Source organism: Rattus norvegicus, chromosome 3 (genome assembly GCF_021556685.1).
Source record: "Rattus norvegicus strain SHRSP/BbbUtx chromosome 3, alternate assembly SHRSP_T2T, whole genome shotgun sequence".
Classification (NCBI taxonomy): domain Eukaryota; kingdom Metazoa; phylum Chordata; class Mammalia; order Rodentia; family Muridae; genus Rattus; species Rattus norvegicus.
The window spans coordinates 155,671,218-155,696,286 of NC_141536.1; the positions used below are offsets into that span (position 1 = coordinate 155,671,218).

General features: G+C 52.7%; 1 protein-coding gene across 3 annotated transcripts in view; it reads right to left on the bottom strand.

Moving 5' to 3' along the window:
* The window catches only part of Kcnb1 (potassium voltage-gated channel subfamily B member 1), a 94,426-nt gene that overhangs the window by 68,227 nt on the left and 1,130 nt on the right, over nt 1-25,069 (bottom strand). For 2 of the 3 annotated variants that reach the window (XR_015682111.1, XM_087649779.1), the window contains exon 2: nt 24,107-24,837. Coding sequence is in view for 2 of the 3 variants with exons in the window: in XM_087649779.1 (XP_087505905.1) it covers nt 24,107-24,673 (567 nt within the window). In the remaining variant the exon portion in view is untranslated. 3 annotated transcript variants of the gene reach the window in all.

Sequence of the window (25,069 nt, forward strand, 5' to 3'; positions counted from 1 at the left end):
CACGCCTGCCTGGGTGCTGCCATGCTCCCACCTTGATGATAATGGACTGAACCTCTGAACCTGTAAGCCAGTCCCAACTAAAAGTTTTTTTTTTTTTTATAAGAGTTGCTTTGGTCACGATGTCTGTTCACAGCAGTAAAACCCTAAGACACTTTTACCCCACAAGGCAGGGTTTTGTGTCTTCTATTGTCCCCAGAACCTAGGAGAGGGCCAGGCATACACGTGCTGATCAACAGACGCTTTTGCAGTGACTGGATACAGCAAGGAGCTGGGAGGGTCTTCAGCTCCTGGACCTTCTCCCATTCATAGCCAGGGGACCCCGGGAGGAGTGTGGCTCATTGATGTCACTGTCTCACCCACTGACCTCTTATTTCCCTGCCTGGCTTACCTTCTCCGCCTCCCAGCCTGAGCAGGCAGGAAGGTTCAGGAACCCTGAGGGACTCTAAAATTTGAGCTAATGTGGAGCTGGCACGGGGCCCCTCCCGGCTTCATTAAGTCGTCCAGGGTCGGCTCAGAACGCTGCCAAACCAAACCTCAGGAACGCCACCACTGAAGGAAACAAGGCCCAACTGGCCAGAGTGTTTGCTGGAGACGGAGGCTGTGTTGCTGGCAGCCTAGGCAGAAAGGAGAGACCAGGCGAGCCTTTCAAAGCCCTTCACAGACAAGCACAAGCACTTGGCCGTCCCTCTGGCGAGAGTCTTCAAGCAACTCAGCAGAAAAGGCCAAACCTCTCAGGCCAGTAGAGACGGTGAGCCCACCCCGAAGACGAAGCAGAGAACTGCTGGGAGGAGGACATCTTGGCACTCGGGCAAGGATATACTCCTCCTCCTTCAGGCTGTCAGGAAGCCTGAGGCAGAGCCAGCCAGGAACAGGGTTCCATGATTCATTGAAGGATCAGAGTGGGGTAGGGTTTCTGCTGGGACCAGGCCTCAACTGAAATCTGGTTTGACCTTGACCTGACCCCATGGGAGCTTGGCACTCTGGAGACACAGTGTAGTCTACCTGGAAACAAGAGGACTGACTTCTCCTGTACCTGACTCAGGCCTGCTAGGGACAGGAGAGCCAGGACACAGGGTAACCCCCTAAGTGACCAGAATAAGTGCTCAGGGACAGCTGTGATGTGACAGCCCCCAATCAGCTGACAGCATTTGCGCAGTGCTCTCCGCAGTCAGGTGTGGCCATACCATTTGCTCATGGATGTCAGGGGAGCCATCCTGGATGCCCCAGCCCAGCTGCCCACTCTTTGTACAAGTTCCTTACAAGCAATGGGACTCAGGGCAACCTCAGAAGCCGTCATGGACCGTACCGGCTGGTGGCCACCCATCCCTAGCACAGACCACTAAGTAGCACCCGAGACCTAGAGGGCGTTGCCCACAAACTCAGGTTGTCAGCACAGTATGTCTATCGAACCCTTGACACTCCGGAGTCCATGAGGTGTGGAGGGTTTAAGGACCTGAGGCCACGTGACTGCTGAGAATCAACCAAAAAGCAGACAGAGTCACAAGGTGACAAGGAAGCTGGGCTAGGCCAAGGAGGACCCAGATCACAGAGGATGGAGTGCTGTGATCCCGTGAGAAGGCAGCGTGACACCGGAGGACAGACACAGGTACCCAAGGACCTGACCTGTAGCCTCCATCGCAGCTGACAACACCCACAGCCGTAGTCTCCTGATACCGGACCACACTAGAACCCCGCTCTACAGTGACCACCCAGCTACGAGCTCAGCACTTTGAAGTAACTGAACTGAGATCAGGATTCTGCTCCTGGGGACACAGGGACCACAAGAACCAGGCTAAGCACATCCATGAACAGATATTAATCAACCACTGGATTAATTATGGGTTCTTGGGGCACCTTTTTAAAGAGCCCAAGAGTTGCTGCCTCATCATACCTTACAGGTTCTGCTGTGCCATGTGTGGGTTGGGGCAGAGGCTACGACAGCTTTAGTGAAAACACGCAGGCAGGGAAAGGGGTGAGGTGGACGCCACTATGTCACCTCAGACTGTCAGGGAAGGAGTTACCATCTACGAAGGAGATCTTTGACTACACACCCGGAAGGAAGGTAGACATTCAGGCCAATAATAGCGTGAGCAGACACTGTGCCAAGGCCCTGGGGTAGGTCCACAATGGAGGTGGGAGGACAAAGGCAGAAGGGTTATGTGGAGGAACGATCCCCACAGGTCCTTGGGTACCATGAGTTTTTTTACATGAAGTGACTGGAAACACTGGAGGCTTTGAGTGACTGGCCTCCTGGTGTGACTTGAGTTCTCTCAGGATGGTTCTGGCTGCTGTGGGATGAACACAGGGAAGCAGGTGGTCCTTGACGTGGTGACAGAACTTAGGTCTGCAGTCTCTACCCCAGAACAATCAGCATTCAGGACTAGAACAAGCAAGTGAAGGGGGAGCCTGTGTTACTTGAGGCCTGTGAGCTTCCCCGTTGTGGCTGCTTAGTGGTGTCCTGGTGTCTGTCTACTCATGAAATGCTATGAGCACATTCACCTTACAAACTGTGTCCAAACATCTGCAAATGACTCCGGGGTCAAAGGTCAGCCAACTATAACTGTTAGAGGAAAGATAACCAGCTACCAACTTTCCACAACATGATCTCAGTGATGAATGTCATCCTCTGTACCTGGAATCGTAGCACTTGGGAGGCCGAGGCAGGAGACTCTCCAAGTTTCAGCCTGAGCTAAATGACAAGAGTCTGTCTCAAAACCCAAACCGATACAAAGACAAGAAAATAGAGGTAAAAGGCAGCCCTCCGGGATTTAAAAGGTTCCATTTTCACCGATTTTATAACAGCCCTGACTTTGCCTCTCAGCCCACAGACCTGACTGTTTACTGTGAGGCCACTTAAGGAGCTGCTGGCAGCTCCTGGTCAGAGCTGTTAACAGGGTGGTGAAAAGGGGTCAGAGTACAGACAGCTTGGGGAGCTGCGCTTTGGCGTCTGTGCAGAGTCCGGCACAGCACAAGCGGAAGGCACGCGGCATGGCTCTCAGCTTTCAACCCTGTACCTGAATTAGATACTAAAATGGGGGAATCCCAGCAAGGGTTGAAGTGGAAGGGTGTGTGTGTGTGTGTGTGTGTGTGTGTGTGTGTGTGTGTGTGTATCTTAGGGCATGTTATAGACCAAATCTGTCTTGTACAAAGATGGGGAAAGCCCCAACTTGAGAGGTAGAAGGTTCATCAAACCCCAGCTTAGCCCAGAACTTCTTGCAGATCCTGGGCAAAGGATGAGGGTTCTCTGGGCCCAGCGTCCTCTGGAAAAGACTGTTTCGGGGTTGGGGATTTAGCTCAGCGGTAGAGTGCTTGCCTAGGAAGCTCAAGGCCCTGGGTTCGGTCCCCAGCTCCAAAAAAAAGAACCAAAAAAAAAAAAAAAAAAAAAAGACTGTTGCAGGGAGGGCTGGAGCACATGTGGGTAGACCTCTGCTTAGGGGCTTTTGTAAGGAGCCTAAGGCATTAAGGGTGTGCTTTAAGTGTCCAGAGAACTACACAGGGAAGGTAGACCTGGGGACTGGTAGACCAGTTGTGTGTGTGTGTGTGTGTGTGTGTGTGTGTGTGTGTGTGTGGTGTGTGTGTGTGTGTGTTGGGAGTGGGGGCTTGGGATCTAGCCTTGCCTAGTGACAGAAGTCCTGTTAAGAAGCCTGTAGGTTTTCCCTGCTCACAGACTTTCAAAGACCCCCAGAGTAAAGATGACCTGATGTTAAATCTCGGTTGTCAAGTTGACCATATCTGGAATCCTCTAAAACTCAAGCAGCTTCGAACACCCATGAGGGATTTTCCTGATTGGATCATCTGAGGTGGGGAGACCCACCCTAAATCTGGGCCACACCTTCTGGTGGCAGCCCACATAAAAGAATGAGGAGGAAGGAAGCATCTGCGTTTTGCCTGCTCGCCCTCACTCTCGCTGGTGAGTTCATCTACCCTGCTGCTGAGGCACTCCTTCCCTGGCATTGAAATCCACCTCGTTCTGGATTCTAACAGAAGACCAGTGCTCTTTAGGAATCCTTTGGGACTCCAGCTCCAGATTGTGGCCCATGAGACATCCCATCTCACGGACTGAACAATGCAACAGCTACCGGATTCTTGACCTTTCTGAATATGAATATGAATATGAATATACCATCAACCATACTTCAGAATTCCTGCCAGACACGGGAGCCTGCTGCCTCTTTGGGATAAAGGGACCATCTGTGTGTTAGAGAGGCATCCAAATCCTAGTTGCCTCCCTCTGGGGCTGTTTCCTGCAAGAAGGCAGAAAGTTTGATGAGGACCAGAGGGGGTGATCCCTTCTTGGGGATCAACTGGTGTTTGCTTTGGGGCAGCTGACCTGGTATGGGCCACAAGGGAGATTTCTGAGAATCCTTATCAGACTCATTTGATCTGAAGCTCGGAGGTTGGAAGGAGACCTAGCCACGGGTACAGAGATCCCAAGATAACCTTATCAGACAGCAAGGCCAAGGAGGGTCAGGACTAAGGAGTCCACTGCAGGTAGTGTGTGTGTGTGCACAGTGTGGCAAAGCACTGAGGCTGCAGGAAGGCATTGCCTTGGGCTGACTGGGTGCTGTTACAGGGAGAGCATTCTCCATCCCTATGGAGTTCTCTGCACCAGAGTCTTGGGAGGACCTGTGTTAGTCTCCCAATCCCAGAAAGGGGTTCAGGACCCAGGATGAAATTTAACTCTCACCTCTACCCTCTTCAACTGTCTGGACCCAACTTCATTACCATACCTGATCATCTGTCCACCAGCCACTCCAGCCATGACTGCCGTGTGGCGTCTGGCAAATCATTTATGAAGTCAAGTTCCCTTTTCATCCATTTGACTTCATTAAAATAAATGAGATAGAAAAAAAAGTGAAGCAAACCCCATGTTGGACCCTTCCTGATGTCATAATCCTCTGGCCCACATCCCTCCTCTGCCCTCAGCAGGCTCTGTCTCTGGAGTATCCGACAGCAGTCAGTCCTTGGCTTTTGCTGGGAAAGTCAGGAAACAAGACTATCTGCTAGCTCCATACTGGGACACTGTGTCAGAGGAGAACCGATCTGTGGGCTCTGGGCCCGGCCATTATCTTAAACACTTGTATGCATGAATGAGAAGAATAGAGGTGGCTCTGTGTGAAATGATCGGGGGATCTGAAAACCCAGGCCACCTCTGAAGGAGCAATAGTCATTCATTCATTCATTCACTGACAAATACGAATTTCATGCTGGACAAAGTTTGGGCATTTTAGGGGAAACTGGGTGCTCTGATAAAGATGTCTATAGGAGACAGGCTGACATGGAAGGATGGGCCTGACTGGACCAGAGAAACCTCAAAGACCGGCTTGTGAGAAAAAAACAGGAGAGTCCCGGAGGAGGGGTTGGGCATGCAGCACAGACGGCGTGGTATGGTGAGCTTAGAGGACAGGCCTGGGGAGTGCCAGTCAGCAGTTCCCACCAGCCCCTTCCAGCAGCACCCGCCAGTTCTACACTGTAAATAGACTTTAAAGATGAGCATCGAGGGACCCCCACTCCATCTCGGTATCGCCACAGGGCATTCACGGCAACCAACTGCAGCAGCCAGCAAACTACCACTTCCCCATCTGCCCCGTTAGTCACACCTCCCCACACTGGGCAGCCACAAGCCTTTGGCACATCCTATCACCCTTGCCTGACACCATTTTCTCTTCTCTGGATGACAGCATGGTGAGGTCCTGCGAGAAGACTCAGGCCTCCGTGTCCAGCACTTCAGGACAACAGACTCCGGGGACTCCAGTGGGTCGGGCAGGAGAACCAGGCTTCCACCGCTCGGTGATGGCGGGAAGCAGCTGGCTAAGTGGAGACTGGGGAACCTTCTGTGGTTTCCATTTCTTCAGGATGGCTGCCAGAGGGGGATGATGGCGCCTTGATGGCATGCAGACGAGGGAACAGGCACGCACCGGGAGGAGCCGAGAGCCATAGCTCTTTCTACACGTGTCTGCAGAGTTCTGACCTTGAACCTTGGATTTCCAACTCTGGACACGAGTCCCAGCCTGAAGACCAGCTGTCTGACCTTGCCTGTGAGCTTCTAGCACACAGAACGATGCTCTGGCCATACTCCTTGGGTCCAACTATGGACCTGACGGTTCTGAACAAGGGCGGCAGTGACCTTGAATTTGAACGGTCGCATTCCGAGGCAGGACACACAGCTGTAAGCCTGAGAGCCAGGATTCCAACCCCGAACGTCAAACCGCAGCACCTTGATCTTCCTGGAGACCCTCTGAACGCTCAGGCCCCTCTGTCTGAAAAGGAGCTGGTGTCTCTCCGTAAGAACGGACACTGAATGATTGACTGACTCCTTCACGGGCCTGGGACATGGCTCAGTAGGTTGGATCCTGCCCTGGGCGCACATTTTTAGCACCTTGTAAATCAGGCATGGTGGCTCACACCTGTAATCTCGGCACTTGAGAAATGGAGGCAGGAGGATCAGAATTTCAAGGTCATCCCTCTGCTACAGTTGAAGTCTGGCTGTCCCAGAGCCACCAAAGGCTGGAGATGATGAAGGAAGCAATGGTTTACGTTGCTGCATGCCATGCTGCTCTGTGATTCGTCTCCTTCTGGCCCCTTGACAGCCTGAGGGTGACTTTATTACCCTCATGCTACAGAGGGAGGTCCTGAGCTTGGAGCCGGTTCAGTTGACAGCCTCGACATCCGTGATCTCCCTGCAGCCTTCTCCTCCAGACCCGGTCAGAGGTGGGGTGAGGGACTCAGAAGCCATTTACCACCGAATGGGCTTAAGATCTACCCTTGAGTTGCCCTGACTGCTGTTTGCTTCAACCAGATGGGAGCTGACTTGGTCCGGGAAGCCGAGACCCATCTGAGTGGAAGCCATTCACTTCATAAATCCTTGCCACCCTGGGCTGTGTTGATGGTAAGACTGTAAAATGGAGAAGAGGACTGTGGACTATGGCTGTGGCTGTGGCTGTGGCTGTGGCTGGGCCCAGTAGTACCTGGAATGCATCAGTGAGGGGTTAGGGCCCCAGCTCATCAGTACAGCACTTGCCTAAACCTCCAGAAAAGATTTGGGGTGTGGTCAGCAGTGAGAAGTGGCCTAGAATCTATCAGTGAGAGGCTGTGCCATAGCTCAGGGGTAATGTACAGAGTATTTTCCTTAATTCCCCAGGGAAGGACTGGGGCATGGCTCAAAGGTAAGCTTAGCTTGTACAAGGCCCTGGGTTCCATCCCCAGCATCACGAGAAAGATGGTTGACATGGCATACACCAGGCAGCTGTGCCACAGGGTGATTGGAGGAAGCGTTCTGGGTGTGTCTGCCAGCATGTTTTAGGTTGAGGTTGGAGAGGTTGGCATTTGAGTTGGAGACTCCCCAGACCCCTTCCTGATGGCTGAGGGCTTAAGCATCACAAGAAGTTAGGAAGGCTCTATCTAGCACTGCAACTCAGAGAGTGATGTCTAGTGGAGCATGCGTGAGGCCATGGCTCTACATAAACCAGTACACCAGGGCGCATGCCCTTAATCCCAGCCCTTGGGGTGGGGTGAAGATGGTAGAATCAGGAGTTCAAGGCCGTCCTTGGCTATATAGAGTCAGAGGCTAGCCTGGGCTACATGAGACTCTGTCTCAAAACACCCTACACCTAAAATTGTAAGCTGTTAAGTGCCGGTGGCACTCGGACACTTGGGCAATGGCCCCACGGTCTTGTTACTATAGCTTCCTTTTCATGTTGAACTTGGTACAGCTCGGGAGGCATGTCACTCCCTGCTGGCCAGGGCCCACCCAACCTATCCCTCAAGAGCAGTGGCCAACCACCATAGCCTGCACTGTTGTGGTCTACCTTGTCTCTGACACCCACCTCTGGTGAAGTTGGGCTGACACTGGGACCTGTTCCTACAGCCCTTCCTTCCAGCTGTTTCCTGTTGGTGCCACACCTTCCCTGGCAGACCTCCCATGCCCAGACAAGGAGCTTGAGAGGACAGTTGAGACAACCTCACGTCATCCTACATAGTGGGTGGCACCAGCTTTAGGGGAATCTTAGGGACTGCCCAGGCATGCAGGGTGCAGTGTTTCCAAAGCTCCCCTCCAGTGCTGGGGAAATGGCTCAGTCAAGCGCTTGCTGTTCAAACCCAAGGACCCAAGTTCAATCCCCAGTGCCTGCCTGAAGCCAGGCTTGTGATGTGATCCTCTACATACACTATGTGTAACCGTACCACACCAACACACACAAAATAAAGATAAACAAAGCCCCTCGTCTTTTTTTTTTAAGTAGCTATCTTTAGACACACCAGAAGAGGGCATCGGATCCCATTACAGATGGTTGTGAGCCACCATGTGGTTGCTGGGAATTGAACTCAGGGCCTCAGGAGGAGCAGTCAGTGCTCTTAACTGCTGAGCCATCTCTCCAGCCCAGCCCTTCGTCTTAAAACAAAAATGCTGGCCATGCTGTGGTGGCACACCTCTTTAATCTCAGCACTGGGGAGGTCTCTACCAGGGGATTACTGAGTTCAAGGCCAGCCTGGTCTACAGAGTGAGTTCCAGGATAGCCAGGGTTACATAGAGAAACCCTGCCTCAAAAGACCGACTCTAACCCCCAAAGGCTCTACTCTGCATGTAGAGTTCTTTTTTTTTTCTTTGGTTTCGCTTTGGGTTTTGGTTTCTTTGTGTAGCCTTCACTGTACTGGAACTCCCTTCTATAGATAGGCTATACTCAAACTCAGAGATTCTCCTGCTTCTGCCTCTAATGCTGGGGTCAAAGGTGTGAGTTATCACACTCTGGTGTGTTTAGAGTTCTTTGTCCCCACTTGACGGCGTTTTGAAGAAGGTTACCCCATTTCATCCTGGCTGCAGCTCTTAAATGTGTAACTGGCCTTGCCAATGGGTGCCTCAGGAATTAGGGGCTCCCAGCCCCCACCTGCTTTGTCCCCAGGCCTGTCCACTCCTCTGGCATACCAGAGGGTAATGAGCACCCTCTCGACTACGATGCACACAGAGCTCAGAGGCTTACACTTTAAGGATGCTACCGGCGTAGTCTGCTGAAGGCGGGACAGGGGACCTTCCATGACAGGCGCTTTCAGAGATTTTTGGGGCCAGAGAAGCCATCTGTACCCATCGAGGATGAGGGCGACTGTGGGACCCTCCCTCTTCCCACTCCTGCCAATCATTGTATGTGGCAGTCAGGCAGACCACCAGGTCACGAGGTCAGAGGTCACGGTGGTGCTAGGCGAGGGCTAGGGCTGGGAAGAGATGAATGCTTCATTGCTTCTGCACCCTGCCGAGCACAGAACCACACCATGAAGAGACACGTGACTCCCTGCATTGGGGCCACCGTGTGCATTTCCCAGCTAGGCCAACAGACTGAGAAAGGCAAAGGTACTCAAGGGTCAGATAGGTCACGTACCACACATGGGGATTAAGAACACACGCCATCTCCTTCACTCACTGCCGGTTTCTAGAGGGGGACGGAGGCTCCTGCCCACCAGGTTTAACCCTGCTATATACCAGAAACACCCTTATCATGGAAAGGCCTCGACACCACTCCATCCAAACTAGTCATTCGAGGTCTGAGACTGTCTCTCAGAAGAGCTGATGAGCCAAAATCTGGAGTATCAGGATGGACTGGTGGACACTGGGCCAGAGGCCCAGTGACGGCAAGTGATTTGTACAAGGTCACACAGCTAGTTTGCCTTGTCCCTCCTCTGCATCAGGCTCTATGGTGGCCTCAGAACACAGGTCAGTCAGTTTTTTCTATCTTAGGCTTCTTCATCATCATCACCACCACCACCACCACCACCACCACCACCACCACCACCACCACCACCACCACCATCATCATCACCACCACTACCACTGCTATCATCAATGTAGGCTTTGTGGCCATACATCTGAAAGCAGTTGTACCTAACAGTCAATGAATAGGTTTGGCTGTGTTCCCATCAAATTTTACTTACAAACCAGGCAGCCCTTCTACCCTACTTTAGAACATGAGGCGAGGAAGACATGGCAGGGAGAGCATCCTGCTTCACTCAGTGAGAGGAAAAAAAATGCAGAATAGAATAGAAAGCAAGAGTGATCCCGTGGGGTTGGGGATTTAGCTCAGTGGTAGAGCACTTGCCTAGCAAGCACAAGGCCCTGGGTTTGGTCCCCAGCTCCGGAAAAAAAAAAAAAGAGTGACCCCGTGTATGGCATAAGGAGAAATCTTGACTCAGCAATTCCTAGACAAAAGGAAGATAAGGTTGTACATTGTTGCTGGATATCTGGTCACATTGTAAACTCCAAAGATGGTGAACTGGAAAAGCCTGTTTCTAGGTGTGGTGTGGCTTAGCCTTAGCACACACTTTTAATCCCTCCTACTGGAATGCGGACATGTCCTTACTACTCACCTTTAATCCCAAACAATGAAGGTAAAGTTAGGTTATGGAAGGAGGCATCCATGTTTGAAAGCGATAGTTGAAAGTCAAATTGAGTGGCAGACAAAGTGACGAACCAGGGAAAGATTTGACAGAATGAGTCAGAGATAGGATATACCTAACTCTCACTGGAAGAGAGGAGGAAAGGGAAGCTACTTAAGTAAGGAGCCGTGCAGAAAGAGAGAGAGAGAGAGAGAGAGAGAGAGAGAGAGAGACAGACAGACAGACAGACAGACAGACAGACAGACAGACATCAGGAGAGTACAATTACAGTACACCCAGGGGAGTTCACCTTTGTCTGTACCCTAGATTCCCATTAAAACATCTTGAGTCCTTCCCTCCTTTAAATCATGCCCACTGTGTGTCCTTCCTTCACAGCATGCCTACTGTGTGCAGTATGATTATCTTTCTTTGATTTTTTTTCACTCCACTCACACTTGACTCCTCATGAACACCATGGTGGCCAGAATCCTCCTGCCAGCTCACATGGGTCCCCTCCTCTTGGCTAGAGTGTTTCCAGTGTCCCCTCACAAGCCAAGCACAGCTAAGTGATTGATTGTTTCCAACAAGATTGGCTTTGACAAAGGCCAATGAAAATCAGCTCTGAGATTTCGCTGACATAGTTGGTGCCCAGGAAGGAAGCCTGAAGAGCCAGAGGCCATGTTGATGCTCCCCACTGAGAAGCCAAGGTAAGAACAGAATATAGAGATGGAGGAGACTGAGTCCCGATGATGTGTGTGAGGTCCTAGATCCCGCCGTACCTGAAGCCTCACCTCACTAGGATCTAGATGCAGCTTTGCTTGTGAAATTCTGAGCTACATATCTGTCCCGACAACCAAAGGGTCCTGACAATTGCCTCCTCGGCACCCAGTATGGTGCCCAGCATATAGTAACATATACTGATTGGTTGTTTTACAAACAGGTGGCATCTGGGCACATGCGCACCATCGAAACAGAAGACTGGCAACCCTGGAGCTGAAGAGACTGTCCCTTAGCTGGGAAGGAGGACTGAATCAAATTTCAACCACTATTTAAGGCTCATTCCATCCAGGAATATTTCCTATGTAAGAAAAAGACACTGAGAACTCATGGTGACACCGAGAACTCACGGTGACGGCTGCTCCCATGACCTCTGTCTCCTGGTTCCTCTGTGTGGATGCCATGGTAGTGTCCCTCTCCCTCCTTCTGGAAGGCCTGGGCTATGAGGTCAGTGTCTGCTTTGCCATCTGCAAGGCCCCTAACTCCCAGCACAGCGCTACGTATACAGCAAGTGCTCATTGAGTCCTGACTGAATGGGCCTGAGTTCTGGATCACACCATCACCTCCTCACTACCCTTCCAGCCTCCTTACAAGCTGGGGCTGCAGTTAGCTCCATTGTACGGCAGAGGAAACTGAGGCACCCCAACCCAGGCTAACACTGGCCGAGACTCCCACAGACAGACTGGGTATCTGTGCCCACTGGGCAATGATTCCCTGGCACTGCCTCATAACCTCACACACTCCAGATCCAGGATCCAGCCACCGCTCGCTCGCCCAGTGCTTGGCTTCCACCCTCTTTTTTTTTTTTTTTTTTTGGTTCTTTTTTTCAGAGCTGGAGACCGAACCCAGGGCCTTGTGCTTCCTAGGTAAGCGCTCTACCACTGAGCTAAATCCCCAGCCCCGGCTTCAACCCTCTTAAAATCCATCGCCACCTCGGTGGCAGAATCTGCCCTTGTCTTGATGAGGCCGGCTCTCTACAGGGCACCCAGCATACGGAGATGCACCGTGAGCACACAGGTCCATTCCCAAACAGAAGCGAGGCCCAAGGTGAGGAGCTGGGGTGTGTGAGGCTCCAGATAGGCTCTTCAGTGAAGGGCAGAATGTGTGGGTGAAGTCACACTCCTAGCCACGTGTCAGTCCCCCATACATGAACAATTCCCTTTTGTCCAATTAGTAATACTCTCTGTTAGCCTTATGACTGCCTCACTCATTCGTTCGTTCGTTCGTTCGTTGTTCATTCATCACACAGCTCTTGAGGTTTTATTCTGTGGCAGCCACTGCTTCAGGCACCAAAGAGCTTAGGCAGCCCTAAGCTCTGTCCTTTAAAGTCACATCCAACGGGTGGGTAGGGAGAGGAACCCAGAGTTCAGGGATATAGAGTGTGTGTGTGTGTGTGTGTGTGTGTGTGTGTGTGTGTGTGTGTGTGTGTGTGTGTGTGTAAGAAGCTACCAGGGGAAGAACACGGAGCTGAGGACATGCCTGAACCACTAGCATTTGAGCAGGGATCCCCACCAACAGAGCGTGTGTGTGGTTGGGGGCTGATCATGGGGGCTGTCTCTAGGATTGACTCCAGTGAAGTCAAGAGCTACTGCAAAGGCCCTGAGATGAGAAGGCACCTGGCTGGTGTGAGGTGGTGTGAGAAAAGAGGTTTGAGGGGGACTGAGTGGTAGTGGGGGGCCGGTGAGGAAGGAGGGTGCAGGGTGTCTGAGAGAGGACAGCTGGGTTGTTTTGAGCCAGAGTCTCACATAGCCCAGGCTGGCCTTGGACTCACTGGGTAGTGGAGGATAATCTTAAACTTACGATCCTTCCACCTGTAGCTTCCGCGTGAGAGCTAAGGTTATCAGTGTGCACTACCATGCTTGGTCTATGCAGCCCTGGTGACAAACCCGCACGCTGGGCCAGCTCTCTGTTGACTGCTAGGTCCTCAGTCTCTGTGGAGGATTTTGAGCAAAGGAGTGGAAGGCAGGCTGTGGGCTGGGGTGGGGAAAACAGTAGTGAGGAGCTCTGGGTAAAGGGCGGGGACAGGAACAGCAGTGGATGGTGAGTGGTGACCACATTCTGGGACAAGGGTCCAGAGTCTCCACTCCTGCTGTCACAGCTTTCTCACTATCATGGAGAGCCTCTGTCCTCCTCAACTGCAGGACAAACCAAAGGGCTCTTCTGTGGGTGAATAGGGGGCACGTGAGATGGTCTGAAAATGCCTGTTATCCCACAGCCTTGACGCCTGCCCCAACCCAGACGGCCACACCGGACACTTCTAGAGCTTTTAGGGTGATGGGCCACACGGGCATAAGCACTTTCCTCCCAAGCCCCTACCTGGCACTTCCTGCCACTCAGAGACACCTAGGGCAGCACAAAGGGTTGGGAACAGCGTATCCACAGGAAAAAGTGTCACCAACTCCTAAACTCGTACTACAGCAAACCACCAAACGTGAGACCTGAGCCACAGGCCCGAGAAGACCGGACCTGACAATGGTGTGTTAGCAGCCACACTGGAGCACAGGAACAGGCTGACGATGGGGCTCAGTTGGCAGAATGCTTGCTTGCCTAGCATGCTCAAAGCCCTGAGTTTGTCCTAAGCACGGCGTTTGGGAGTTGGAGGCAGGAGGATCAGAATTTCAGGGTCACCCTGAGCCGCAGGATGGGCGACACAAGACCTTGCCCGAAAAGCAGATGAAATGGACTTCATCAACATTAAAAGGAGCTCTCTGCAAACGTCAGCGTCAGCAGAGAGAACACACCCACGGGACGGGGGAAGACAGTGGCAAATGACATCTGATAAAAAAAAAAATGGATGTCCTGAATATATATAAAGGGCTCTGAAGGCTGGAAGACGGCTCTGTGGGTAAAGGGCTCCCTACACAAGCATGAGGTCCTGAGTCCAATCACCAGAGAAAAGAGGATGTGGTGGTGCTTGGGAGGTGGGGCCAGGGATCCCCAGCCTAGCCTACCACAACAGGCCACAGTTCTGAAGGGAAAGAGACTGTCTCCAAAAACAAGGAGGATGACTCCGGAGGAGGAACACTCAAGGTCAACCTCTGACCTCCCCTCCTGCCCCCCATACTAAAGGACAACTCAACCACAAGAGTCAAATAATTCGATTGTAAAGTTGAATGAAGGGGGCTGGGGAGTGAGCTCGGAGGGCTAAGGTACCTGCTGCCAAGCCTGCCAACCCAAGTGAGAGCCCAGGGACCCACGTGGTGGAAAAAAAGCTGCAACTCAGGAAAGTTGTTCTTTGGTGGCTACGTGAGGGCCATGCCACCCCCCTCATGCATATAAAGTTTATTAAATAAAACGATGACATCATTTTATCTGAGCAAAGGGCCTAAGTGCTCCTCGGCATCCCCGAGGCGCAGAACCACAGTGGGAAGTGGGCTTCTCTCTCTGGTTGGCTACTCTGTGAACAGAAGGAGCCGGTGCACAGACAGCACAGTGGTGCGTGCCTGGAATCCCTGCACTGAGGAAGCTGAGGCAGGAGAATGTCTAGTTTGAGACTCAGTTTTTTAAAAAATGGGACAGTCATGGTGGTGTACACTTTTAATGCTGGCACTCGGGAGGCAGAGGCCATGAGGATCTGAGTTGGAGGCCAGCCTGGTCTACATATGAGTTCCAGTTCTAGGACAGCCAGGGCTACACAGAGAGACGCCGTCTCAAAAAGCGGGAAGCTGGCACAGGTGCGGTAAAGTCAGAGCCCTTCCGCTTTGCTGGTGAGAACACAGAGTGAGGTGGCTGCTACAGAAACAGTTTCTTAAAAACTTCGTGAAGCCAGGGAGCGGTTGCCATGGGGAAAGCCACACAAGCAGGCCCTAGAGCCCACGTAAAAGCCTGCCACTGGGGCACATCCATAATCCTAGTGACTGGGAGGCAGAGATGGGAGGGTCCCCGACGCTCATACACTGAAGCCTGGGACAGAGCAGAAGACCACTAAAGTTGTCCTCTGCCCCCCACATGTGTACAGTCATGTGCACATACCCAAACTCACATACACAAGTATGTTTGTGCACACACAGAGAGAGATAGACAGACAGACACAGAGACAGACAGACACAGAAAGAGAGACAGATGACAGAGACAGAGACTTCTGCATATAGACTGGAAAAAAATGAGAGTAAGATTCAGTTGTTTGTACCCCCACATTCCCAGCAGCCAAGAGAGGTGAAGCACCCAAGTGTCCATCGACGGATGAAGCCAGAAATGAAATGTAGTATATCTACACAAAGTCTTAAAAGGAAAGAAACTGTGTCAGGTCCCAAGGACCTTAGGCTACACAAAAGAAGCCAGGCACTAAGGACAGGGATGTGTGATCCCTGTGTGTAACTTTCCTATGAGAGTCAAATCCAGAGACAGGAAGTCCACGTGTAGTTCCCAGGGGTTGGGGGTCACTTGGGGTGGGTGCTGTCTAATGGGGACCGAGGCTTGATTTTGGTAATGAGCCGTTCCAGAGGCTGGCTGCATAACACTGCGCACATCTCCTCGCTTAAAACTGTGAAGATGGACAATCCTATACTTGGTGGGTTTTACCAAATTTTAAAATCACCTGGGGCATGTGTCCACCATGGGCCCTGGTCACTGGAATTTAGGTGACCCCAGGGGACACTCACTTCCCAGTCCCAGCAAGGCGAGATGCTTCTGGAGCACATGCACCTTGGGAGTGCAGAGGGCAAGACACACCCCAGCCTGTAGGAGAGTCACATGACAACCTTATTTCACCAGTGGAAAAAACATAAGGATTGGCACCCTGGACATTCACCTGTAGATTCTGGCTCCTGCCCATCCCCCCCACTCGGAACTGGCCTCCTGTCTCAAGCTTTACCTCATGACACCTAAGTCTGCCAGAGACACCCAAATGGAGAATGCCTACCTAGGGAGATGGCAGGCACTCCTCTGGTAGATTACCTTACAGATAACAGTTAATGCCACTCTTGTGTCTCTAGGACCATCAAGCGTCCTTTGGGGACAGAGCCAAGACCACTCCCATCTCAGGCAGCAGACACTTGACACATCTCTCATCTCCTAGCACACCCCTGTGAGAAAAGTGACTTTCTGGGGCAGGGCAGCATCCCTAGGATGCATCTGTACTTCTGAAGACCATCGTCACTGCCCAAGACAGATTCGTCAGTCAGAGCACCCGGGGTGGGCTCTGTCCCAGCCTCCCATTCCTTGTGGCTGCCATTCCACTTCTCTAGGTCTCAGTCTCCACAGCTGTAAGAGGAGAACAGATCAATGGGGCTACGGGGTCCCCTTTGTGTGTGTTTGTGCAGGGTACAGGCGTGTGAGGGTGTGTGGCGGTCAGAGGGCAACCTTGGGTGTCATTCCATCTCGTCTGAGGTCAGATCTCTTCGTTATTTACCACTAGCTAGCTGCCGAGCAGCTTCTAGTAACTCTCCTGTCTCCCCATATTGCCTTTGAAGCAATGGGGTTGCAGTCATGGGGGACTGTGCCTGGCTTTGTGTAGGTTCTAATGATGGCTCGCTTCTCCCCCACCGAGATGTCTCCCCAGCCCCAGCCCCCATCCTCTTGGCACTGGGGTCACACCCAATGGTTACTGTCACTACTGCTGCTGTTGTTTCATTTTAATCCAAGAGATGACAGCAATGTTGAGGGTGTGCAGCCTGGGATGTGCGCTGCTGAGACGACCTCAGCTAGGGGGTCTGTGGCAAGGTGCCCTCGTAGCTCATAACATAATCAGGACACACCAAGTAAGACTCCCACTGACCAGTTCTTCCAGAATTGGATCTTAAATACATGTGTTGAGATATGAGGAGTGACCCTCCACCCCCAAAAAGTGGATAGCAAACAAATGTGTCATCCCCCACCCCACCCCACCAGGACTCAGAGCCTCAGCTCCATATGAGAACCAGCCTGGAACAAGATGGCTGTGATACGTCATACCTCTGCCCCTCCGACAGCAGCTGAGGGCAGCTCTGGTTGGGGCACTGGGTCCCTGAGCCCCTGACTTTTCTGGGTTCCAGCGGCCAGAGAAAAATCCTGCAGGCTTGCAGCAAACCTGGCATTTTCTCAGGATGACGTTTCGGAAGGAGTTTATTCCGCAGATGGATTAGGAGAGACAGTCAGACCGTAAGCCTTTTAGTCACTGCCCCTTACGTGGGTGACAACTGACCTCTGGAGGTAATTCAATGAGGCAGGCAGAGCTGTGGATTCTGGATGGCTGTCACCTGACGGAACCGTAATTCTTTGCCCCAAATCACACAGAGGAAGGGTAAAGGAGCCAGGCTGAGCCTGGGCAGCCCAGCTCTGTCAAGATGCTCCCATCTAGGCCAAGGATGGGGTGAGGCGGGGGAGGTTGCAGGGCTGGGCTTGGAGATGCTGTCTAAGGTATGAGAGTTGTCGCCCACCCCCAAGCTCCCTGCCGGCACTTTGACTTCCTAAGGGCCCCGCTGCCAATATTCAACCCCGTCACTCTTCTACGATGAGGACCAGAGAGATCCGAGAATGGCACCAAACTTGGAGTGACTAGGAAAGTCAAAGGAGCAGCCCAGCCCAGCCTGTGGGTTCCCCTTTAGCCAGTAAGAGCCTGGATCCGCCAAGCCTGACTTCAGTACTTCCCACGAGTGATCACATCTCACCCTCCTATGGCCCCAAGGGGCAGGTTCACACCATCACATTTACGGATTGGGAAGCAAGGCTAAGAAGGGTCCAGAGTCCACAGCCAGGAGAAGGCAGGACTCACATCCAGCTCTGGAACGGCCCTCCAGCTGAGTCTCTGGCAAGCGATCCCTCTAAATCAAATAGACATGGAGGCGCCCTGCCTGGCTCAGCTAGGCAACACGGAGCCCAGGGGGCCCTGGGCTCCGGGTGTTTCCTCACAGTTGATGGTAACACACGGATCCTCCTAGCTCAGGTGGGGAGAGCTGCAACCTCACCCAGCCACATCCAGCACCACAATAGGACATGTAGCTACAAAGGAGGACTCTGAAGGGCTGCCAGGAACTGGTGTGGCCAGTCGCCAAGTGCTGCCTCATGCCAGGAACTGGCTGAACTCTTCTCTTGGGCACGTCCTGGGCCTGCATGGTGGCCTCCCCCTAACTCCCATTTCCTACACGGGAGACGGACTCCAGGTCCTCGGAAACCATGGGAAAGAATCTGCACGCATTGCGCCCACAGTCAGTCGGAGCGCAATTCTAGCCACTATCTCCAGGGAAAGGCCACTTCCGCTTTTGATATAACACGGTAATAATAATAATAATAGTAATAGTAATAATAATAATAAAAGATAGCCTTCCTATGTTCTGTGTGTAAATGTGTGGAAGAGTGGGAGTGCAGGGGCAGGTGGGGTGAGGACAATGTCTCTACTTCCCCAGTACTGGAATTAGAGCGAAGGGCCACCGTGCCTGGCTTTTTCACATGGTGCTAGGATTTGAACTCAGGTCCTCATGGTTGCTAAGCAAGCTCTTTACCAATCAGTCCATCTCCAGGCCCCTAAAATTTACCTTTACAATTCCTTCCTTCCTTCCTTCCTTTTCCTTGTTTTTTATGACAGGGTTTCTCCATGTAGCCCTGGTTGTCCTGAAACTCGCTCTGTAGACCAGGCTGGCTTCAAACTCAGAGATCTGCCTGTCTCTGCCTCGTGGTTTGTGAGATTAAAGGCATGTACCACCACGCCTGGGTTTACCCTCATAATTTCTGTTCTCAAGGTACGCTCACAGCTGAAATCCCTTGACTCTTAGGATATTCCTGAAGGTGGGTGTGGCCACCGTCCCCACTGGGCAGACACACTCACTCAGATGGTGTGACTGACCCACCCGAGCTTGGGAAAAACCTGGATCCAAACTTGATGCAGTGCGAATGAGACCCACGTTCGAATACTTGGTTTCCGGTTGGAGGAAATGTTTGGGAAGGACTAGGAGGTGTGTCTCTTAGAGGAGGTGTGCCACTGGGGGTGGATCCCGAGGTTTCAAAAGCCCACACCAGACCCAGTTTGCCCAGTAGATCTTAGCTCCAGCTTCAGTGCTGGGCTGTTCTGCCTGCCTGCCACCACACTTCCAGCCATGACGGTCACGGACTCAACCTCCGGAACTGTAAGCAAGCCCCGAATTAAATGCCTTCCTTTAAAATTAGACCTGGTCACAGTGTTTTGTCAGAGCCGTAGAACACTAATTAAGATGCTCCACTTTGCCATTCCTGCTCAATTCACACACAGTTACTGATCCTTCTGGCGTAGATGAAGGCGCATCACCTCCCATAGTCAGTTTCCTCTGGTGTGAAAGGTCTTGCATTCAGTCATCAAACGCCTTTGACCATCCGTAAGCACCACCCACTTTCCCAGATTCCCTGGCCGCTAACGCATACGTACATCATAGGTAATGCCACGAGAACACCCACGAGGGTGCTCCTGGGTGGGGGGAGGAGGTCTCTTGAAGGAGAACACAGTGGGACACAGGAGGAAGTGACACTCTTGGTGTGGGCGTCCGTGTTTCTACATTGGAGGGCTGGATCTGGCACTCATAGCTCCTGACACCAGGCATCAAGCACAAGTACCAAATCACTTTCCGGGTTTAGAGAAGCAGAGAGGGAAAGAGTCTCGAATCTGGGGTGGCAAGATGGCACGGTTGGAGGACTGACTGTCACCAAGCCTGATGACCTGAGCTTAATTCCTGGGACCCACGCGGCAGAAGCAGGAAACACAAGTTGTCCTCTGACTCCCGCAACTGTGCTACACACAGACGCACGCAAAATAAATAAATAATAAATAAACGTAACAAAATGCACCGTTTAAAACAACAACACTTGGGGGCCAGCAAGTTAGCTCAGCAGGTAAGGATCCTTTCCACCAAGCCTGATCCGAGTGATGGAAGATCGGAATTGATTCCCCCGAATTGTCTTCTGACCTCTGACCTCTGACTTCCATATAAAATCTCACACACATACAAACGAATAAGGGTAATTAAAAAAAAAACTGGGGCTGGAGAGTTGGCTCAGCAGTTAAGAGCACTGACTGCTCTTCCAGAGGTCCTGAGTTCAATTCCCAGCAACCACATGGTGGCTCACAACCATCTGTAATGAGATCTGATGCCCTCTTCTGTGTGTCTGAAGACAGCTACAGTATACTCATATAAATAAAATAAATCTTTAAAAAAATTGAACTTAAAAAGAATTCCTGGTAAGATTACTGAGCCATCAGCTTAGCCTGCTACCCTGCAATGTCAGGAGACACGAAGTAGCACATCTCCCTCCGTATAGAAGCTGATGTTTCTGCTTTGTCATTTATGACCCACAGAAGCACTAATGGGCGCCCCACTACCCAGGAAGGCTGCAGAAGGAATGTCTAGGTCACGCCAGCTCCAGAGACCACCGATCTGTGCCGAGCACAGTAAACATCCGGCAATTTGGAAGTGGTCTCAGAGCTTTAACCTGGAGACTCGGGGCTGACGCATTAGCTCTCCTCACACCACACTGAGAGAGAGAGAGAGAGAGTGTTCCCAGAGAGCAGGATCTCTGAGGAGGCCCTGGCATGCCTGCACTGCCTCCCTGCCAGGGCTAACCCCACCTCCCAAACAACCTAATGGGTTTTGATTTCTAGTCCTCCAATGGAGGCTCCAGGGCCTGGGCTTTGGTTTGCCTCCCTTGGCAGAATAGCCATCAATTATTCACAGCATTGGTTCAGTCTCCCCAGGGTGCTGTCGGAAGGGAAGTGATTGCTGACCACCCAGCCCAGGGAAAGGACCCCAGCTCACCCAAAGAAAGGACACAGCAACTTAGCACTGATAACAACCGCACCCTCCCGCTAGTGCTGAGCATTAAGATTCCACAAACACAACCTCACTGCCAAGTGGCCCCCAATCTTCATTTTACAGAGGGGAGGCAGGAAAGGGAAGAAACTGCCTCTGCCCAGAGAGTAGTGAAGAGTGGCTGATTCCACAGCCCTGGTCTGTCCTTCCTCCAGGACTTGTGAGATGAGGCCATGTCTGATCCTCACAGGCACCTGGAAGGGATACTTGGCACTTGGCCTGTGCGGTTTCTGAGGAACCTGTGAGTCTCACTGTGCTGACAGGTTTCGCTTTGGAGATTGTGGGATGGGGTGGGCCAGGTGCAGGTGATAGAGCAGAGGTCCAGGGAACTGAGCCACAGGAGGTGTGAGGAAGAATGGCTGACAGGTTTCTGAACCCTGAGAAAGTCAGTACCTGATTGTTTCTTTGATATATTTACCTATCCAGCTGCCCACCCAGTCATCCATCCATCCTTCACCAATCTATCAATCTATCCACCCACTCACCCATTCATCCACCAATCTACTCATTCACTTACCCATAATCTACCAATCCACGGACATATCCATCCATCCACCCACCCATCCACCCTCCTGTCCATCAAATGATCACCCATTCACCCGTCTACCCATCCATCCACCACCCATCCATTTATCTACCAATTCACTCATCCATTTACCCACCCACCCATCTATCCATCCACCAATCCATCATCCACTTATCTATCTACCAATCCACTCATCCATCTACCCACCCACCCATCCATCCATCCACCAGTCCATCATCCACACACCCATCCATCCACACACCCATCCGCCTCGATCCCTCCATCCACCCAGCAATCACTCACCCATCCACCGTACACAGAGTTATTTGGAGCCCTCTGAACCGGGCACCATGACGCACGCTGGGAACACAGCAATGTGTATGGAACGTCCTTGTGCGTGTGAAGCAGAAACACGCAGCCCAGATATGATCTCTAGTCGTGTTTAAAGATCATGCAGGAAAAATACTGCACTAGGTGACAGGGGACGGGACAGGACTCAAGGAGGTCTCCAGGGGGAAGCAGTTCATTAGGAACTCTGTAGCAAGCAGGGACGTGAAGAGAAGACATCCACCGGACAATCTGGGGATGACAATTGTAAACAGAAGGAAAATAAGTGCAAAGGTCCTGGGGTAGGACAGACTCTGATATGTTTCGGGACAGTAAGGAAGCCAATGGGACGGGGACCACAGGAGCCAAGAAACAGGAAAGATGAGCCTGAAGAGCTCTGAGGCCCAGGATCTAGACCTCAGACGCATAGTGGCATGTGGATTTCATGCTGAATGTGATAGAAACCTCCGTGGGTTTCAGACGGATGAACAATGCAATCCGACTTGCACCTCGGGCTGCTGGGAAAGAGACTATGGGAAGCAAAATGAGAGGAGGCGCTAGGGAGAGGGGTGCCTGTGGCCCTCGATCACCAACAGAAAGAAGTGGGGTGTTCAAAACCTTGCCTGGGGGAGGGGCGGGGAGGTACATTTCTGGCTACTCCTAGTTGCACGCTTTGTGACCTTAGGCAAGTTCCTTCACCTCTCTGAGCCATGTACCCGTTAGGCATGTATTTGCTCAGTGGCTGTGGACATGTGTGCGCTGACCAGCCAGCCCATTTTGGCTCTGGCTGCAGAAACTGCAAGAATGTGTGAGCTGACATCCCGGCCTGGGATCACAGCGAGGTCATCATGATGCTGTCCGACTGAACCAATTAAGCTGAGAAAGAGGAGGGAAGACGGTTTATTCCCACGCACTGCCTCTTGCAAGCCGGCTGCCTGTGCCCTGCAGCCAGGTGCTAACCCAAACACAGTCCTTCGCCTGTTTCTTCTCAGGGAAGGTAAATCCCCACTTCCTGTCCCTGGATCCAGTGTCTTAAGGACAGGGCAGGTGAGGAAGGAGGGGCCTACCTGGGCCTCAATGGGCTGAGCAGTGAGGGAACCTGTGTCAGGCCTAGAAATAGCAAAATAAGTCTGTTGATCCTAAGCCGGCTAAGGGTGAGTGCCTTTCGTCTTAGAGGGAGGCTTTCTGAACACGGAAACTAGGGAAGGATTATGGTCTCAGTCTTCCAGGAGGAGACCAAGCCCAGAGGCAAGAGAAAGGGATTGTGGGCTCTATATACCATCCTACTAGACACCCTTCCTATGTCTACTGCAGACTTCTTGAGCAAGTCAATTCTCCAGAAATAACCCCACAGAGTCCCCTGAGAGAAGGGACCAGTGATGGGCCAGCTCCACCAACTCCACACTCAGAGGCCAAGCTAGCCAAGAGCCAGGCCTTGCTTCTAAACTATGGCTGGCTGACCAGGCAATCTTGGTCGCTTGCTTCTGGTCCTGTTTCCTGGGCTCAGCCCTCAGCGACAATCTTGTCCCTTCCCGGACTTGATCTCTCTGGATTCCCACACATCTCTTTTCTGGGCCCCTTCCCAGCCTCCCATGCAGCCCTGAACACACCGCGCTGTCATTTACTCCTGCCACCCAACACGCAGGCCACGTGAGGCAGGCCTCACCCTCCAGACACGCCGAGGTGCCAGCCTGACTCAGAGGAATTGCACCTGCCTTGGTCCTCACCCCAGTCCTCTGCTGGCCCCCAAGGCTTCTGCCTTCGCCCAGCAGCCCACCCCGTGTGAATGACCCCACCCCTGACTCTTTCCCCTGCCTATTTTTCTGCTCTGATTTGGAAATTTACATCCTCCTCCAACAGCCAACTGCAAACTGCTTCATACAGCAAAGACATAAACAAAGAGTCAGCCTGGCCCCTCACCCACAGTCCAGAGCCTTTGGGCAGGCCTGTTCTTGCCACTAGCCTTCCCTTTCTTTTGTCATCTCTTAAAAGGCCCCAGCCTCTTCCAGGAGCGTCAGTAGGCTGCGTTTACACCCTTCCTTATGAGCAGAGTGGGGTTATAATACAGGGCTAGATGCTACATACAGGGCTAGCTATTCCAACATGGATCTAGGCCTGGGGGGCGGGACACAAAGACTATCCAGCAAAGCTCGACTCTGCTCTCACCAAGGGTGTAGCATTCTAGAATATTATAAACCATTTCCCCTCAACAAAGTGGAGGTTCACAGCACTGAATCACATGGGAAGGATGTAAAAGTAGTGGTCCTTGGAGAACTCTCCTGGAGTCCCTGCCTTTTACCAATACTCGACGTGAGGAGCCAGGAGCCGCTGTGTAGGCCTCCATAGTGGGAACAGACTCCAGACTCACCTTGGCGGCCACCGACGAGTTGGGCTTCTCCAGCAGATCCCAGAGTTTCTTCCTCTTCTCTGCACAGCACGTGTTGTCAAACTCCTCGCCCTCCCGCTCCCGCAGCGTCTCGGCCTCGCGCTTCAGCTCCTCGTTCATCTGCTCCTTCTTTTGGTGATAGCGGGCCTGGCAGCAGGACTCCAGGTAGATCTCATCGATGCCCCAGTAGTCCAGCTCCTGGCTGAAGCTCAGCGCGCACATCTCCTCCATCATGTGCAGCCGGCCGGTGCGGTAGAAATTGAGAATGGAGGTAAAGGCGCCAGGGTGGCGGTCGAAGAAGTACTCGTTGTCCTCAAGGCTGTAGTCGTCGCACACCTGGAGCAGGGAGTCGTGCGTGTTGCAGTCCCGAAGCTTGCCCAGCCGCGTGCGGGGCAGGCGGTCCAGAGTGCGCCACAGCACCTCGTGCGCCAGGCCCCCGACGTTGAGGCGCACCCGGCGCGAGCACGCCTTGCTGCGCACGATCTCCATGGGCTCGGGCGGCAGCGAGCTGGTGGAGCGCGAGCCATGCTTCGTCATGCCCGCCGGCATCGCTGGTCTGGCCGCCCCCGCCCCCCCTGCCCCCCAGGCCGCTGTCACTCGACGGCAAGGCCCGCTGCCGCGGGGGCGGGGGGCGGGGAGCTCTGCAGGCCGCTGTGGTGCAGGGGTGCGCGAGGGCGGGTGTCACGGCTACCGTCTCACCTCCATCCCGACGGCTGCGAGGCAGAAAGCGAAAGCGGACACGGGTCAGCGAACCGTACTGCCAGGCCCCTCCCCCAGGGTCCCCCACGGGCTTTGACCTTCCCAAGGCTTAAGCGGCTCAGGGTAGTTGGGGGGCTGGAGGGGGGGAGGGAGAGGGGGGGGAGGACGGATGGCCGCTGTTCCTCCCTCCGGTGCTGAAGTCAGCCCCACCCCAGGACGAAGGGAGGGGTGTCCCTCCAGGCGGGA